The sequence below is a fragment of the Takifugu rubripes genome, chromosome 8 (genome assembly GCF_901000725.2).
Source record: "Takifugu rubripes chromosome 8, fTakRub1.2, whole genome shotgun sequence".
NCBI lineage: Eukaryota > Metazoa > Chordata > Actinopteri > Tetraodontiformes > Tetraodontidae > Takifugu > Takifugu rubripes.
In genome coordinates this window covers 3,371,558-3,387,559 of record NC_042292.1, presented here as the reverse complement: position 1 = coordinate 3,387,559, position 16,002 = coordinate 3,371,558, and the positions used below count along the sequence as shown (strand labels likewise).

Sequence of the window (16,002 nt, the reverse complement as noted above, 5' to 3'; positions counted from 1 at the left end):
CTCATGCGTTCCACTGCGCGTCGGCCACACTGAACTGGAGTGAGGAGAATGCGTGCACGTGCACGTACGTGCAAGGGTGAGGGAGGGGTGCAGAAAACTTGAGATCAGTGTTTACACAGTCTTTCCAGTGACCGAAACGATGCTAAAATGTCGACATTCATTCGCACCTGAAGAGTTCTGATCCTCTGCCTCGTTCAGACAAGCGTCATTTTTCACCTCAGTGGCCAAAACGTGCAACATTACTTTGAAACCACAGTATTTCCTGCAGCTGACTTGCTCTAAGTGTGTTATTAATGAAGATAAAACAGGTACATGGATGGATAGAATATTCAGTTATGCAGAAGGTCATGCACATGGAATTATCTGGGGATGAAAATAGGCATATTAATCCTGGCCACCTATAATCCACCACACTGTCTTGCAGTAATAAGGTAAGAAGCCTGCTGTGTGCTATTATTGGTAAAGACAAGGAGTGGACATAAAACAGTCAGTTGCCTTTTTTTTTTTTTTTAAATACACACCTGTGTGTGACACTGCATCCAATTGACTTTGTAAAAATTGATGCTTGAGCAGGAGCTCAGTAATGTTAGTGTGGTGGGATGGTGTGCACATTAATGAAGAGAGAGAGTGACAGAGAGGGAGACGGAGCAGGGGGAGGGGGGATTGGACAGGAGCATGTGTGGGCCAGTGTGTGAAAGTATGGGAAAAATGAGAGGAGACAGCGGGAGCCTGGAGAGGAGGGTGCCGGACGGCTGATAAAGGAGCTTATGAAGCTGCGCTGCGTGTGACACACACACACACACACACACACACACACACAGAGGCATGCACACACACAACACAGCGTGACACACACAACACAGCGTGACACGACCCTGATAACAGCTGAGATAGATCTGACCCTTCTATAAACAATCACCGGGGGGAAAAGAATGAGACTCGGGGCTGGGTGAAAAGACAGGAGAGGGGATCCTGAAGTACAAAGGCATTGTGTTGTCGAGAAGGATTTTGGACAGAAGCTATAGATTATGGCTCGAGGCCAACTGCCCTCAAGATTTTGGTGGGGGTTGAAAGGCCAAAAACAACAGAAATATGAGGCAATAGTGTGAAAGTGAGAAGATATGTGTGTGTCAGCAACATCCATCATTTCGCAATTTACTTCTTCCGAGCTATTCATCACATTCTAACGACAGCCTCTCACTCTCAGATTGTGAACGCAGTGTATTCGAACTGAACAAGTACCTTTATGAGGGAAATAAAAGTAGTAAACAAAATGATGACATATTGAAGTACATTTGAAACGCATTTAAATGGATGTATGTATTTAAATGTGCCCATACAAGGACATCAATTTCATTGCGATATACTTATATTTCAGATCAGGGAACATTTTAAAAAAGTTAGTTTTTAGATTTTATTTTTTATTTTTTGCAAAGTAAATACTTTTTACAAATAATTGCCACAATGTTTTCAGAGCAAGTGTCTACTGTACTTTTTTTTTTTTTAATAATGAAATGACTGGCAGTATGTGTACTTGATTTACTAGTGAAATATTTCACTTCTGAAAAAAGACCAATGCATTTTTAATGCACTGGTTTCTACTGGTATGCAGATCATTGCTTCTTTTATAAAACTGTAAAAACAAGATTAACGTGAATCAAAAACCGCTTGATGTTTGTCAAAATGAACCACCATTAGGATGGAAGAGACCATGGATATATCAACAGTGCCGCACTTCAGCATTGCAGATTCAGTATTGCGCGCACACAGTCCATATTTGGTGTACAATAGCAGAGCTGCACCATTCTGCCTGAAGCCATTTTAAGCAAATGAATCTTGATTCTGACTGCATCTCTATAGAGGTGGACCTGCTGGCAGAGGATCATTGTACATACCACTGTCAACAGCTGGATTACAGAAGTGAAAGCAAGCAGTGGTTGGCCAAGATGAACTCTTGATGCATGGTCTGTTTTGATTTTTTTTTTATCTATTAGGCATAATGTGCTTGTGTGTTGTTACTGTGAGGTGTCTTTCCATGCACAGCAAAGTAAAAGATTAGACTGTTGAAGTTTCTTCTACCGTATTTATCTAAAAGCAAAAAAAAAAACTCATTTCAAAACTATGTAAACTTTTTGTAGAAACACATGCTTTCTCTAATGGTGATCTTAGATATTTAATCTTTGAGTTTGATCTTTCAAGATGTAATTTAGACTATTTGTAATGGTCCAAATATCACCTCAGGATTATTTCATGAAATGGATCTACAAACATATGTTTTGGACACTCGGGTGAAGAGAGGAGCAGAGCCATCAACTGATCACTACCTGGTGGTGAGTTGGATCAGGTGGGGGGGCACCGCGCGGACCTGGCAGACCCAAACACTTAGTGAGGGTCTGTTGGGAACACTTGGTGGAGGAACCCGTCAGGCTGGTCTTCAACTCCCACATCCGACAGAGCTTTGATCGTGTTCCGAGGGCGGTAGGGGACATTGAGTCGGAATGGGCCATGTTCCGCTCCGCCATTGTCGAGGCGGCTGTCGTGAGCTGTGGCTGCAAGGCCGCTGGTGCTGGTTGTGGCGGTAATACCCGTACCCGATGGTGGACACCAGAGGTGAGGGGAGCCGTCAGGCTGAAGAAAGAGGCCTACAGGTCATGGCTGGTCGGTGGGTCTCCGGAAGCAGCTGACCGGTACAGGTTGGCTAAGCGGGTTGCGGCCGCAACAGTCGCGGAGGCAAAAACTTGGGCATGGGAGGAGTTCGGTGAGGCTATGGAAGAAGACTTTCGGTCTGCTACGAGAAGATTCTGGCAAACTGTCCGGCGCCTTAGGGGCGGCAGGCGGCAACTTGCCCAGACCGTGTTAGGTGTGCGTGGGGAGCTGCTGACATCTCCTGGAGCAATTATCCGGCGGTGGAAGGAATACTTCCAGGAGCTGCTCAATCCTACCAACATGTATCCTCAAGGTGGAACAGAGTCGGATGACCAGGAGGTGGACCACCAAATTTCCGGAGTGGAAGTTGCCGAGGTAGTGAAACAGCTGCCTGGTGGCGGCGCTCCGGGAGCGGATGAGATCCGCCCGGGGTATCTTAAGGCTCTGGATGTTGTAGGGCTGTCCTGGTTGACACGCCTCTGCAACATTGCGTGGACATCGGGGACAGTGCCCTTGGACTGGCAGACCGGGGTGGTGGTCCCTATTTTTAAGAGTGGGTACTAGTGGGTGTGTTCCAACTATAGGGGGATCACACTCCTCAGCCTCCCTGGGAAAGTCTATGCCAGGGTGCTGGAAAAGAGGATTAGACTGATAGTCGAACCTCTGATCGAGGAGGAACAATGCGGGTTTCGCCCCGGTCGTGGAACCACGGATCACCTCTTTACCCTTGCTGGGGTGCTTGAGGGGAGTTGGGAGTTTGCCCAACCAGTCCACATGTGCTTTGGGGATTTGGAAAAGGCTTATGACCGGGTCCCCAGGAGTATTTTGTGGGGGGTGCTCCGGGAGTATGGGGTGGAAGGTCCCTTGATAAGGGCCGTCCAGTCCCTGTACCAAAGGAGCAGGAGCTTGGTCCGGATAGCCGGTTGTAAGCCGGACTCTTTCCCAGTGAGGGTTGGACTCTGCCACGGCTGCCCTTCGTCACCGGTTCTGTTCATAATTTTTATGGACAGAATTCCTAGGCGCAGCTGGGGAGTGGAGGGCGTCGAGTTCGGTGGGCGGAAGATCTCGTCACTGCTTTTTGTGGATGACGTGGTTCTTCTGGCGCCATCGAACAGGGACCTCCAAGAAATGCTGGGACTGTTCGCGACCGAGTGTGAAGCGGCAGGGATGCGGATCAGCATCTCCAAGTCAGAGTCCATGGTCCTCGCTTGGAAAAAGGTAGAGTGCCTTCTCCAGGTTGGGGAGGAAGTCCTGCCCCAGGTGGAGGAGTTTAAGTATCTCGGGATCTTGTTCACGAGTGAGGGTAGGATGGAACGGGAGATCGACAGGTGGATCGCAGCGGCATCAGCAGTGATGCAGGAGCTCAATCGATCCGTCGTGGTGAAGAAGGAGCTGAGCCAGAAGGCAAGGCTCTCGATTTACCGGTCGATCTACGTCCCAATCCTCACCTATGGTCATCAATGTTGGGTGATGACCGAAAGAACGAGATCGCGGATACAAGCGGCTGAAATGAGTTTCCTCCACAGGGTGGCCGGGCTCAACCTTAGAGATAGGGTGAGAAGCTTGGACATCCGGGAGGAGCTCGGGGTAGAACCACTGCTTCTCCACATCGAGAGGAGTCAGTTGGGGTGGCTCGGGCATCTGGCTAGGATGCCTTCCGGACGCCTCCCTTCAGAGGTGTTCCGGACATGTCCCACCGGGAGGCGGCCTCGTGGCCGGCCCAGGACTAGGTGGAGAGATTACATCTCTCACCTGGCTTGGGAGCGGCTGGGGGTCCCCCTGGAGGAGCTGATGGAAGTGGCCGGGGAGATGGCTGTCTGGGCATCCCTCCTGGAGCTGCTGCCCCCGCGACCCGGATCCAGATAAGCGGGAGAAAACGGAACGGATCTACAAACGGACACAGATGCGTTTGAGTGAGTGCCCTATTAGAATTGTGCTAAAAATGAATCATACTTCAGTTCAACTTTGTCATAAGTCAATGAAAGCAATAGTACTTAAGATGGTTTACATAAAAAGGGTGTCAGTAAATTATCGTTAATAACTGCAGGCCGATGTGTGTATATAACAGTGGCGGCCGTGCATTTCACACCTGGGCCTTCAGTCGTGCTCCGTCTGAATCAATCCAAGCCTCAATAACCATTTTATGGCTATAAAACTTCCACTGCGGGTACAGCTGCGACACACATAAAAAAAAGCATCAAAAACACCTGACAAAACTGCAATATCATTGTGGCAAGCTCGGGTTTTAGGTTGCGGAAGAACTCGGACACAGACTCCTGCCAGCTTAGGCAGAAGTTCAACTGCAGAAAAGGGTCACTTTATTAAACACGAAAGTGGAGACTAATGAACGAAGGGAGGTCTTCAATCACACACATAACCTGTCTTATGGTGTGCAAGTGCAAACAGTAATTAAAACAGTAATTAAAAACATCAACAACCAGAACTAAATAAATAGAACACTAACATTGAAACTTGCAAAAGATAACATTTACAACGAACAAAAACCGGGTTAACACCAACCTGAACCCACAGACACACTGCCACAAAGCATGCTGGGAAATCCCCACACTGACCCTCCCCAACACGCTAAATTATTTAGGGATATAGCAACATTTTAGTATAATAATCAGGATTTTTGATTTTACTCACCAAAAATCCTGATTATTTGTACACAAAATCCAACCTCCTTTCTTTCCTCAAGAAGATTTCAATGACTCTGTTGTGCAGATTATCCGTGCGTTTCAGTTCCATCAAGATTATATACTATATAATAATTTGACAGGACAAATTCATCTCGGGTTGAATCCAGATTTTTAAAATGCGTATACTGACCCCTAGTGTACAGTTTGTGAGTTACACACTTGAAGTGTCAATCAAAGACCAGTTTAAATGTTGGTAATTCAGCTACTTCTGATATATATTAAGTAGGTTAAAGTATAGTCGCAGAAGATAACAGAAGATTTTGATTCAACAACTCTTAAAACTTTAAGTGATGGCGAAGAAATAAACTTTATAAATATTGTTTGCTTACCGTGGAGTGGCACTGAAAGGAATTACGAGGGTCAGTGGATGCAGCATTTGTGGCGCAACACTTTCGGAGATTTAAGAGAGCGCCATTTCTGCAGCCGTGGAGCGGAAGAGCCGCACACCAAGGAAGCGTTTGGAGAGGAAATGGTTAAAGCGTTCCAGGGTCCGACTCCGCTTAGTTCCCCTTTCACCCACACGTCGCCATGAACAAATGAATTCGCGGGGAATTAAATATCAATTTCACAAAGGAGAACGAGTCCTGTGCTTTGAACCAGACCCCACCAAGGCTAAAGTCTTGTATGACGCTAAGGTAATGTTCTGGACAACTACTAATCTAGGTTTTTGTTATGTCAATTGGACTGTTTTACACTGGTTATCGAGGTTTTCTATTATGTGTGGGGTGGGGGGTCTCTGAATCGTCCGCAAATGCCGCTTAGTTTACAGTCTCCCTAAAATGTGATATTAACAGATAAAAATGTAGCACAAAATCGGTCGTTTGGGTGGTTTCCGGGTACGTTTGATTTTTACATCCTCGGATTATGCTCGTGCAACGTCGGACAAAAACATCAGTGTTATTTTGTAGTTTGGGGGCATTTGTTTCTAATGATACCGACAGTTATGTTTTTCAGTAAAAGCATTGCCACTGTAGACAATATATCCCTCTGAATAAGCTTCGAATGTATGCTTGGCGAGATGCTAATTTGGCCGTTACTTGGGTCGCTATCACACAAAACAACCCTTACGTGAAACTAAAACAAACGCACCAACAGTTTTATCACCGCGACTCCTCCAGGATTCACGTTTCTTACGCATCTTTTGGTGTTACTGCTCATATAATAATTGGCTAATTCACTGCAATTTCGTGGGCGTGAAGAAGACTGTACCAATTTCGCAGAAGAGCCAAGTAGAGTTTCTCTTTCCTTTTCTTTTTTGAGGTAAACGTGCACTCTTGTTTGTTAGCAGCTACCAAGCTAGTTGGCTAGCTATGCTACCCGAATAATTAATCAAACACTGACGAATTAATGAAACATTTGTGGGTTACAGTTTTGTCAAAAGAGTTGTATATTATCACATATAATAATGTAGTATACTAGAGCATTGGCCTGTGGGAATATGCGTTTAAAGCAGCGGTAAAGATTCATGTGCATGTAGGCTAATTCTGTATGTTGTCAAGGGCCAGAAGTATTTGGACAATGATACGGTTTTTATATTATTGCCACGATACCTCCGCAGTTTTGTTTTTCTAAATGTCTTAATCTAAGGTGCAGAATGTCAGCATTATTTTAAGACGTTCTTCAAATATGGCGCTGTTCTGAACGTGCAGGCATTTTATGCAGAGTACCTCAATTTTCAGGCTTTCAAAAGTGATTCGGACCGGTGACCTGCTGATCCAAGGCCAAGTGTGATCCACTCCTTCCCCCCGGACTAATGAAATAGTTTCAGAATCTGGAGTGCCTTTGTAGCATTAAATTGGCATTTTTGGAGCTGTGCGACTGGAATTATCGACATGAAGTCCAAAGAGATATCAATGCCAGTGAAGGAGGCCATCATTGCACTGAAAAAGGAAAATAAATCTCTCAGAGAAATTGCTAAAACTTTAGGAGTGGCCAAGTCCACAATTTGGTACATTCTTAAAAAGAAAGAATGCACCGGTGAACTTGGCAACGTCAAAAGGCCCGGAAGACCACGGAAAACACCTAAAGTGGATGATGGCAAGATCCTTTCCTTGGTGAAGAAAAACGGCCTCACGAAATCGAGACAATTCAGGAAGACTCTTGAGGAGGTAGGCGCACCAATGTCAAAGTCTACAATCAAGAAATGCCTTGATGAATGTAAAGTTGGGTCCAGAATATTTGGACAATGACACAATTCTAATCAAATTCCTTTTTCACCAATCCAGCTTTGAAGGGCAGACTGGCACTAATCTCAGCCGTGTCCCAAGAAAGAAAAGGCATTAGCTCTTCAGGTGTTATTCTTGGGTTTCATCTATTACAAGATACCATGATAAATGTAACGGCAGAGAATATAGACACAATATCCAAACACCTGGTTCAAGAACGTGGATATGAACTGATACAATTCTGCAAAAGCAATGCTGGACTGTTTGAAAGAGAAATGGGATCTTCTTCAGCGGCCTCATCAGTCACCTCTTCTGAAAGATGAACTACCTCTGAAAGCTCTACAAGCAAGCCAGAGCCGAACTGTCTGCGATGGAGAACTGGCCAAATGTCTCCTGGGAGGAAACTGGATTTGGTGATGTCCATGCACACCAGAACTGTTTTTTAAATATTAGTAAATATATTTTTAAAAATGATACTGTATGTACAAATAATAGGTTGTCCAATTACTTTTGAGTCACTGTTGGGGAGGTACTCTGCAAAAAATAACTCGGTGGCACATCTCAACGGTTTTCCTTGGTACCACTGTGGTTGCGTGCACATGCAGGAACGTAGAAAAGTCATTGTTGCTGACTTGCCTGTAGGTCCACAGACAAATGGACTGGCCTGCAGTAAAATGTGAGACGCTACTACAAACCCATATGTATTCGTTGATGCGGGTGGGCCAGAAAGTACAGTGTATTGGAGAGATTTCATCGAGGGGTCTGTGGTGGTGAAGTAAAAACTGTGTCATTGTCCAAATGCTTCTGGACCTATTTAACTAAGATGTAAATAGTGACCTACGGTTCTGCAGCCATATCGGCTTCACCAACATTTTGTGTTCATGTTACAGGTCATTGATGTCTTAATAGGTACAGATGAACATGGAAGACGAGCTCCAAAGTACCTGATTCACTTCAATGGTTGGAACAGGAGGTATTATGAGTTGCTTTTTCCTCCTCCCTTCTTAGCCCTATCATGCTCATTGTGGTTTTCACTGTAGTCGTATCCATCCACTATTGATTAGCCTGTAAAAACTATAAGACATAACTATGAAGTCTTGCAGTTTTGTGTTGATTTGAGTCTTGTTATTTGTAAATTTGTGTGTTTTTGGGTAGCTGGGATCGTTGGGCTGCAGAAGATCATGTCCTAAGGGACACTGAGGAAAACCGTAAATTGCAACATAAACTGGCTCGCAAAGCTCTAGGTCGCATGTAAGTTCATCTTACGTTCATCCATTCGCTCGCTCATAAATGGAAATCTTCATTGAGTGTATTCTCTATTCACCTCAGTTCATATTTAGCCTCGGGGCTGGTTATTGTTCCCCTGCATATACACAGTTGGAATTTTGTTTTATTTATTGTTATGTTGGATACGGTCAAAATTGGATGGTTTGTGTTTTCTTTGTTTACGACAGGAAGAGAAAGGCATGGGCAAGACGTCGTCGTCAGTCTGGAACTAAACCTTCTCTGAAGACTGTCCCCAAAGAGGACGACAGCGATGACGCTTGTAAGAAATGTCTCTGTTGAATTTTGCTCAGTTTGTTACTGCAGTAAAACTAACCCCCTCCTCATCCTTTTTTTCTCTGGGCAAAGGTTTGATTTCGTCCTCAGAAAGCAGCGGCGGCGACGAGTCTGACCCTGAATCTTCCAACAGTGGGGATAGCGCCTTTTCTGAGGACATCAACAAGATGGTGAGGCCGATCATGATAGTTTAAATTTTACTTAAATACATGTATAGTTGTCATTTTATTATGGTTGTAAGGATTTAGACAGTTATATCTTACAAATGGACTAACTTGACATGCCTTAGTTTGTCTACATCCTGTAGAGTTTCACCTAAAGCCTTAAATGATGCTTATTTCAGAGGGTTGAGCCAGACGCAAACGTAAAGAGGGAAAGTGAGGACAAGGTTGTCCATGTTGACATTAACATCCCAGATATCCTCAAGAAGAAACTCGAGGACGACTGCTTCTATATCAACAAAAGGAAGAAGGTACAAACCAAACATGCTAACACGACATTTGTATGTATGTGTCTGCCTGGAAACCTTCAGGTCATTCCATGGTTTCCCAGATGTTCTTTTGGACAAAAAACTAGTCCTTTCTAGTGTTGAGCTATGTTTTTAGTTAATTATGTGTGTTCAATTGTCTGATTCATTAAAGATATGAATCTTTATACTAATCACAATTTTTTCCCCACCCAGCTGGTGATGGTTCCATGTCAGACCAATGTGGTGCACATCCTAGAGTCCTATGTCAAGCACTTTGCCATCAACAAGGCGTTCATGGCCAATGAGAGGTACCGGCGTCAGCAGAACACCACACAGAGCAGCAGCCCACAACCAATCCCTCCAGAGAAGAGGTGTGTCTTCACACACAGAGTAGTGGAAAAGCTTGAGAAGTGAAGAGATCTATTTTTCCATTGTAGATCGTCCATCAAAGATGGAAAGTTGTGGTTATAGCAGCATAGTGAATATTATTTGCCAACATCATTTAAACACTGATATTCAGTATTGCATTAGGTTTACTGATACACTATGTTGAATAAACATTACGTCCTTTTTTTCAAGTGAGGACTTGTGCAAGGAGATGGTAGATGGCCTGAGGATCACGTTTGATTTCACGTTACCCATGATCCTGCTCTATCCTTGCGAGCAAGCTCAGTTCAAAAAAGTCAGCTCCTCCAGGCTTTTCTTGACCATCAATGATGGCTCGCCCAGCTCTAGCAAGTACGTCTTACCTGTTTTTATCCCTTTTACATGCTGTTTGGCCACTGCTCTCATATTCTTCTCCTGTGCTTTGTCTGTTAATTGGTGATTTGCAGTGTCCAACGGGAGCGCACTCCCAGCCCCCTGGGACACAACCCACCCACCCCCCAATCCACAGACAGCCAACCAGCCCTTAGTGACATCTCAGCCACCACACCCACTGCCCCAACACCTACCCCTAAGCGTCGGCGCCACCCTGACATGGACTGTATTTCTTACCAATCTCAATCATTGAGACGCTCCACCAGAAACACATCTGGGGGTGATCGACCAGCTGAAGGAAGCAGTGGAGGTAATCTATTTTCAACCCACTAGAAATAATCAAAACATCCAAGGTAGTTTTCTCTGTCAACTGGACTGGGTTTCTTCGTTTCGCCTTCTATCCAGAAGGCTTCTTCAGTTCTGAATCAAAACATGTTTGTATCCATTTGTGTGATTTCTTATATATGGTGACGTCTAACCGTTATGTTCAATATTTGTCATTAGGTGGAGGCAGCACAACAGCGTCCCCTCAACTCAAACGGCGCGTTGTTGATGCCTCAACACAACCAAAGTTTTTCCTCAACCTTGAAAAAAGTAAGTACCACTAGATGCTTTGACGAGAGAACCTCTTGAGTGAATGAATGAATTGAACGTTATCGCAGAAATATTTCACCCCCTCCCTTTTGTTGCTGTAGTACACATCTCTGTCCAGCAGAAGGGGATAAAATGCCTAATTTCTCTTCTGTCCCAAATTAAGAAAAACTGTTTACACCTTGTATAAATCTGCTCTTCTCTGCTGTTGGGGTTCTTTAACCAGAGACACCTGTACATAGCGGCTCATCCTCCCCGTTGCCCTTAACACCAAGCAAAGAGCGATGTGGACCTTTCTATGGCCTGGAGAGTCGGAGAAACAATGAGTTAAACGAGGTGATGAATCAGTGATTGCACTTAGGACCCTTGGGGAAAAGATTCATACACAAATTGAAGTGGTAACCCTATTGCAGACATTTACTGCTTACTCTACAGACCATCTATGCAAAATAAATGGTAGGTCAGGTATTGTAAGATAAAAAATGTAAGATTAAAAAAAAATTTGGGGGGGTTTTCAGACTGGTCAAAGGCTGTAACTAATCAAAGTGGAAATTTTCCTACACTTTTTAGGTACTGAGTTGGAAGCTAATGCCTGACAACTACCCTCTAAAAGACCAGCTTCCTCCACCCTCCTACCTGTATGGAGCTCAGCACCTATTGCGGCTTTTTGGTTGGTATCTCGATGTATTTTGCTGTCTCCTTTTGTTGAAGCTATTTCAACTCTTGCTTACGGTAGTGCTTTTATTTCAGTCAAGCTTCCGGAGATCCTGGGGAAGATGCAAATTCCTGAGAGGAATCTCCGAGCCCTTGTCAAGCATTTAGAATTGTTTCTCAGGTAAATGACAATTGGCACAAAAGACTGTTTATTTGCTCTTATTAGGTTTGCTCTCACATTTCTCCTCAAATGATTAAACTACTAGTTAGCTAAGTAGCTTTCTGCCTATTCATTGTGTGAACAAGACAAAAGCACAAAGCAATCAAATGCATCTTGGTAATAACATACAGTTTATTAGATAAAAAAAATAGACTTGGTAATAACTACTAAATTAGAGGTCTTAGAAGTTGAAAACAGTCTGTTAATGTGTCTTATGCACACATCAATGATTTGAAGTGCTTGACAGTTCGTGCATAGTTTAAGAATCAAAGACTCAAAGATTAAAAGATGTTGTTTCAACAATGGAACAGAATCCAATTAAAGCAGAAGCATCTCAAGATGCCTAAACAAAGAAGAAAAGAAACATGAAAACATGGAGAATGAAAAGATACAGTGAGAGTATGTGTTGGAGGGAGGGAGATGAGTGGGCATTACACAAGCGCGGGAGTCTAATCTTTAAATCCTCCCTCGCGATCTTCAGTTCAGCCGGTCCCAAACCTGAGAGGATTTAGGTCCTCATTTTCTAATCAAAGGCACGCAGTACCCCTCACTGCCACTAAGCAGCGCTATGAAGCAGCGCCTGAAGATGGCAGAGACACAAGCCTTTTAGTGGCAGGTGGAACATGCTCTCACTCTGGAAACACAAGCAGAAATTAATAAAAATTCAGCTCAGTCACTGGAGAACATCTGTAAAATGTGGTAGCACAGCAATTTGTGTTTGTGTCGGCTCTTGTGGTTTCATCAGTTAGGTTCTTGACCATATGTCCTTTACATGGGGATTCGGACTGGACTCTCTTACGGGAAACCGTCCGTGGCTTTTGCTGTGCAACCCACTTCACAGCAGATTGTCCTGTGCGGGGGGAAAAAAAAGATTTGCCACAGAGTCTGAAATGCATTGCATTCTGGGATTTGGCTACAGCTGATCTCTCACTCTCCCTTTCTCCACAAGAATGATTATGCTTAAGCATGCGCGTGCCTGCACATGCGTACACACACGTTATGATGGTTTACAGTATGTATGGCTAAAGCGGCTTGCCTTATTACAGGTCATAAAAGATTAGCACTACTATTAATTTGTTACATCAAAATTACCCAAAGCATTTTTAATAAATATGCCCTGAAAAATGGTCATAAACTTTAATTACTTTAACAGTTGTTCATATGCATTGAACTACATTAAATATGCCAAAATGTTCCGAATCTTGATCAGTTTTAGTCTCCTGTATGTTCCATTTTTCTCATTTGGAGGTGCTGTTTGCCAGAAGTTGCAAGGTGCTCTTACATTCTCCTCTGATGAGGATAATTTGTTTGCACTGAGATTAGGAAGGCCGGTGGAGCTAAGATGAGATGGCAAGATTTAGAGGATTTGGCCGAGTAGCGGATACTAAGAAGATTCCAGATTAGTTTTCCCCGCTACTGATTAGATGGGGGGATGGGTGGGGGTGGATTTTGCTCTCTCTTTCCCTCTTTGACTGTAGGTCAGGCATTCTCATGTTCTCATGTTCTCTGTGGCAGCGATTGGTTCTCCGGTGGTGGTATAGAGGCGGATGAGGGGGCTTTGTCTTTGTGGTATACGCTCTGTAGAGAGGTCATGGGTCTGGGATTTATGCAGAGTGATACTGAGACATCCAGGAAAACTGGAACCTAATGTGAACTGGGTGAAGACCATCTGAGATGTTTTTCTGTTGTTGGTGTTTTGGTTTCTTTGAGTCATTGCTGTTTGGAATGAGACAAACGGTTTATCATGGACAGATAATGTGAAAAGAAATGAGTGCTTGGCGATATTGATATGGGGAAAAAAAAAATCTCACCAGCTTTTCTCTCTCGGACTCCCCGTCCCCCTTCCCGCTCTCGTCTTCTCTCAGGTTTATGGCCGAGTTCCATGAAGATTTTTTCCCCGAGTCAGCGTATGTGTCGGCATCAGAGGCCCACTACAGCATGAAACAGCCGAGGCCAGTTTATTAAAGGAGACGTGGCCATCGGTTCTCTTTTCTTCTTAGCCTGTGCGCAGGCAGAACTGCTTTCTCTGAAGTTCTGCTTCTTGACCTCAATCTTTCTTCCTCAGGAACGTTTCTGCCGTTGTTTTGTGGGCCAACTTACCAATAACCAGACCTCATCCACACTCTTTTAAACTCTATTACGGTAGACTGTTTTGCATGCCAGTCTCACAAATACTTGACATACCGCTCCAAGCAAGGCACGTTTGCTATGTGCTGGCGCCCACTGATGTTTCTCTGGCCAGATATTTTCACCTTGTCGACTGGAAAGTTCTCTGATCTGAGAGGTTGGCCAGAACAAACCCAGTGTGAGTCGCTCATCTGTAAAAGCAGGCATTATCCTCTGGCATCTTCATCGCAGTAGTAGCTAGTTTAAACTCTCAAAATAGAAAAGAACCCGTCATGAAGGACTCTGTTGCCTTGGAGAAATCCTCACCAAGATTCAGTAACTTTGAGAAACCTGGACATTTCCTTGGATTTTTCCATAATCTTTTTTCATATACACCACTGTATTAATATGTTCTTGCTCTAATTTTCTTCCTGCCGTTCACAAAATGTTAATGTCAAGTATAAAACAAAGAGAAATCTTTTGGTCAGTTACTGTAGCATTGTGAAGATGTAAATAGAAAAACTCAGTTTAAGAATATTTATTTTTTCATCACATCACTTTATCAATATCGTACATTTACTGAATTAGTCGTACTAACTCAACAGTCCTGTCCACTCTAGTTTCAGCTGCTTCCTGCACAAGCCCATCTGTTGATGCAGGATCATTTGCATCACTCTTGTCTTGTGTGGATAAATGTTTATGTTTGTGGTGTATGCATTTTGCGAGCATTCGGTTCTGTTTTCAATATTTCCTTTGTAGAATCTAAAATAAAAACCTCCTGAAATGTGTCAGTTTGCTCTCATTACACACTATAGCATCACCATGAAACTGTTGGGTCAAACAGAAGTGATTGCCCACCTTGATCTTTCACATCTTTACACTAAACTAAAAACAATTGCATTTTAAACAGGTCACAGAAAACAGTTGCAGTCCATATTTGTGGAAACATCTCTGGTGATTTATCATAGATGTTTTTAGACAGAAACAAAGGCTGGACAAGTGGTGGAGGATGTGAAAAGCTGATCCAAGCGGCACAACTCCCCTGAAGAATGACCGAGTCTCCTTGTACATATAGATCAAAGATGGACACATTGTTGGCAAGAAGATTTAAATATGTTGCTCTAATGAGGCTCTTTAGACCAGATCACTCCAAACAGCTCTTTGTTGTGTGTGGTGTTCCTGGTGTTCCTTTATTGCCCTGGCTTCAGGATAGTATCTCCATCACAGGACCGCGTCTGTGACTGTGCTTTAGAAACCACACCTGTATGCTTTGTTATTTCTATAATACGGATATTTGCATATTCAGGATATTGCCCAGTTTTCTTGGAGAGGTGCCTGGCAGGAAAGTTACCTCACTTCCTGCTTGGATGCACACATCAAAAAAGTGTTTCCTTCTTAATGCGATGACATGAAATTTGAACTCGATGAGGACCTCGGAAGACTGCAGCATCATTTCACTGATGCTATCAGGTAGCCAATGCTCATGCTTCAAAAAGTGTAATAGATAAATAGATCACTAACTATGGAGATGATCTGAATAGGTCGGGTAAGAGTTGGCAGTGGGTATGATCTCTGCATGTGTTTTTTTTTTTTGAAGCTCAATTGTAAATCATTCATCCGGACACCAGTCTGCACACTGCTCCTCCTGCATGTGAGGCTTATCTGGAACCAGCTGGTGTGAAGAGTGACTTCAGGGATGCCGCTTTTCCGATCTGAACCATAGGCTGTTTTCCCAGTGGTCCTCCGAGGGAAGCTGACCAGCCCAGCCTCTGTATTAGGAACCTAATGGCTTTTAGCGGTGAGCTGTAATCACGTTTGGAATGGGTCATATTTCTCACAATGAACAGCATAATCACTGCAACGTAAGACGACACTCACCGGGTGGCTTCCATCACGTAGCCGCAGAAGCCACGAGTTCACGCCTCTACGTGCGTTTAGGATCGATTTACCATCAGCGGCTTCTTCATCCACTTTCACCATGATTCAATTGTTGGGGTGGGGGTGGGTGTAATGAGTTGTCAGCTATCATCCGTTAAGTGCTGCTGCCCGCACCTTTCACCTGATCCCGCCTCTCCTGGTGTTTGTGTCTCCATCTCCCTGCTGCAGATCTTCACTTGCCTCAGCCTGAAC

General features: G+C 44.0%; 1 protein-coding gene across 4 annotated transcripts; it reads left to right on the top strand.

The window, feature by feature from the left end:
• The first annotated feature begins 5,749 nt into the window (after window positions 1–5,749).
• LOC101061861 (MSL complex subunit 3) lies at window positions 5,750–14,660 on the top strand. 4 transcript variants are annotated; one of them, XM_011606124.2, is made up of 15 exons: window positions 5,756–5,983; window positions 7,028–7,456; window positions 8,404–8,486; window positions 8,669–8,764; window positions 8,968–9,059; window positions 9,146–9,243; window positions 9,417–9,545; window positions 9,756–9,850; window positions 10,122–10,280; window positions 10,376–10,611; window positions 10,806–10,895; window positions 11,119–11,228; window positions 11,463–11,562; window positions 11,643–11,727; window positions 13,632–14,660. In XM_011606124.2, the coding sequence occupies exons 2-15, from the start codon at window positions 7,181–7,183 to the stop codon at window positions 13,729–13,731; spliced, it is 1,749 nt and encodes a 582-aa protein (XP_011604426.1). In that variant the 5' UTR covers window positions 5,756–5,983; window positions 7,028–7,180; the 3' UTR covers window positions 13,732–14,660. The 4 variants fall into 4 exon arrangements, with proteins under 4 accessions (XP_003966471.1, XP_011604426.1, XP_011604425.1 ...); XM_011606123.2 differs by having other exon boundaries at window positions 9,756–9,913; XM_029840476.1 differs by lacking the exon at window positions 5,756–5,983 and adding an exon at window positions 6,014–6,608 and having other exon boundaries at window positions 9,756–9,913.
• The last annotated feature ends 1,342 nt before the right edge of the window (window positions 14,661–16,002 follow it).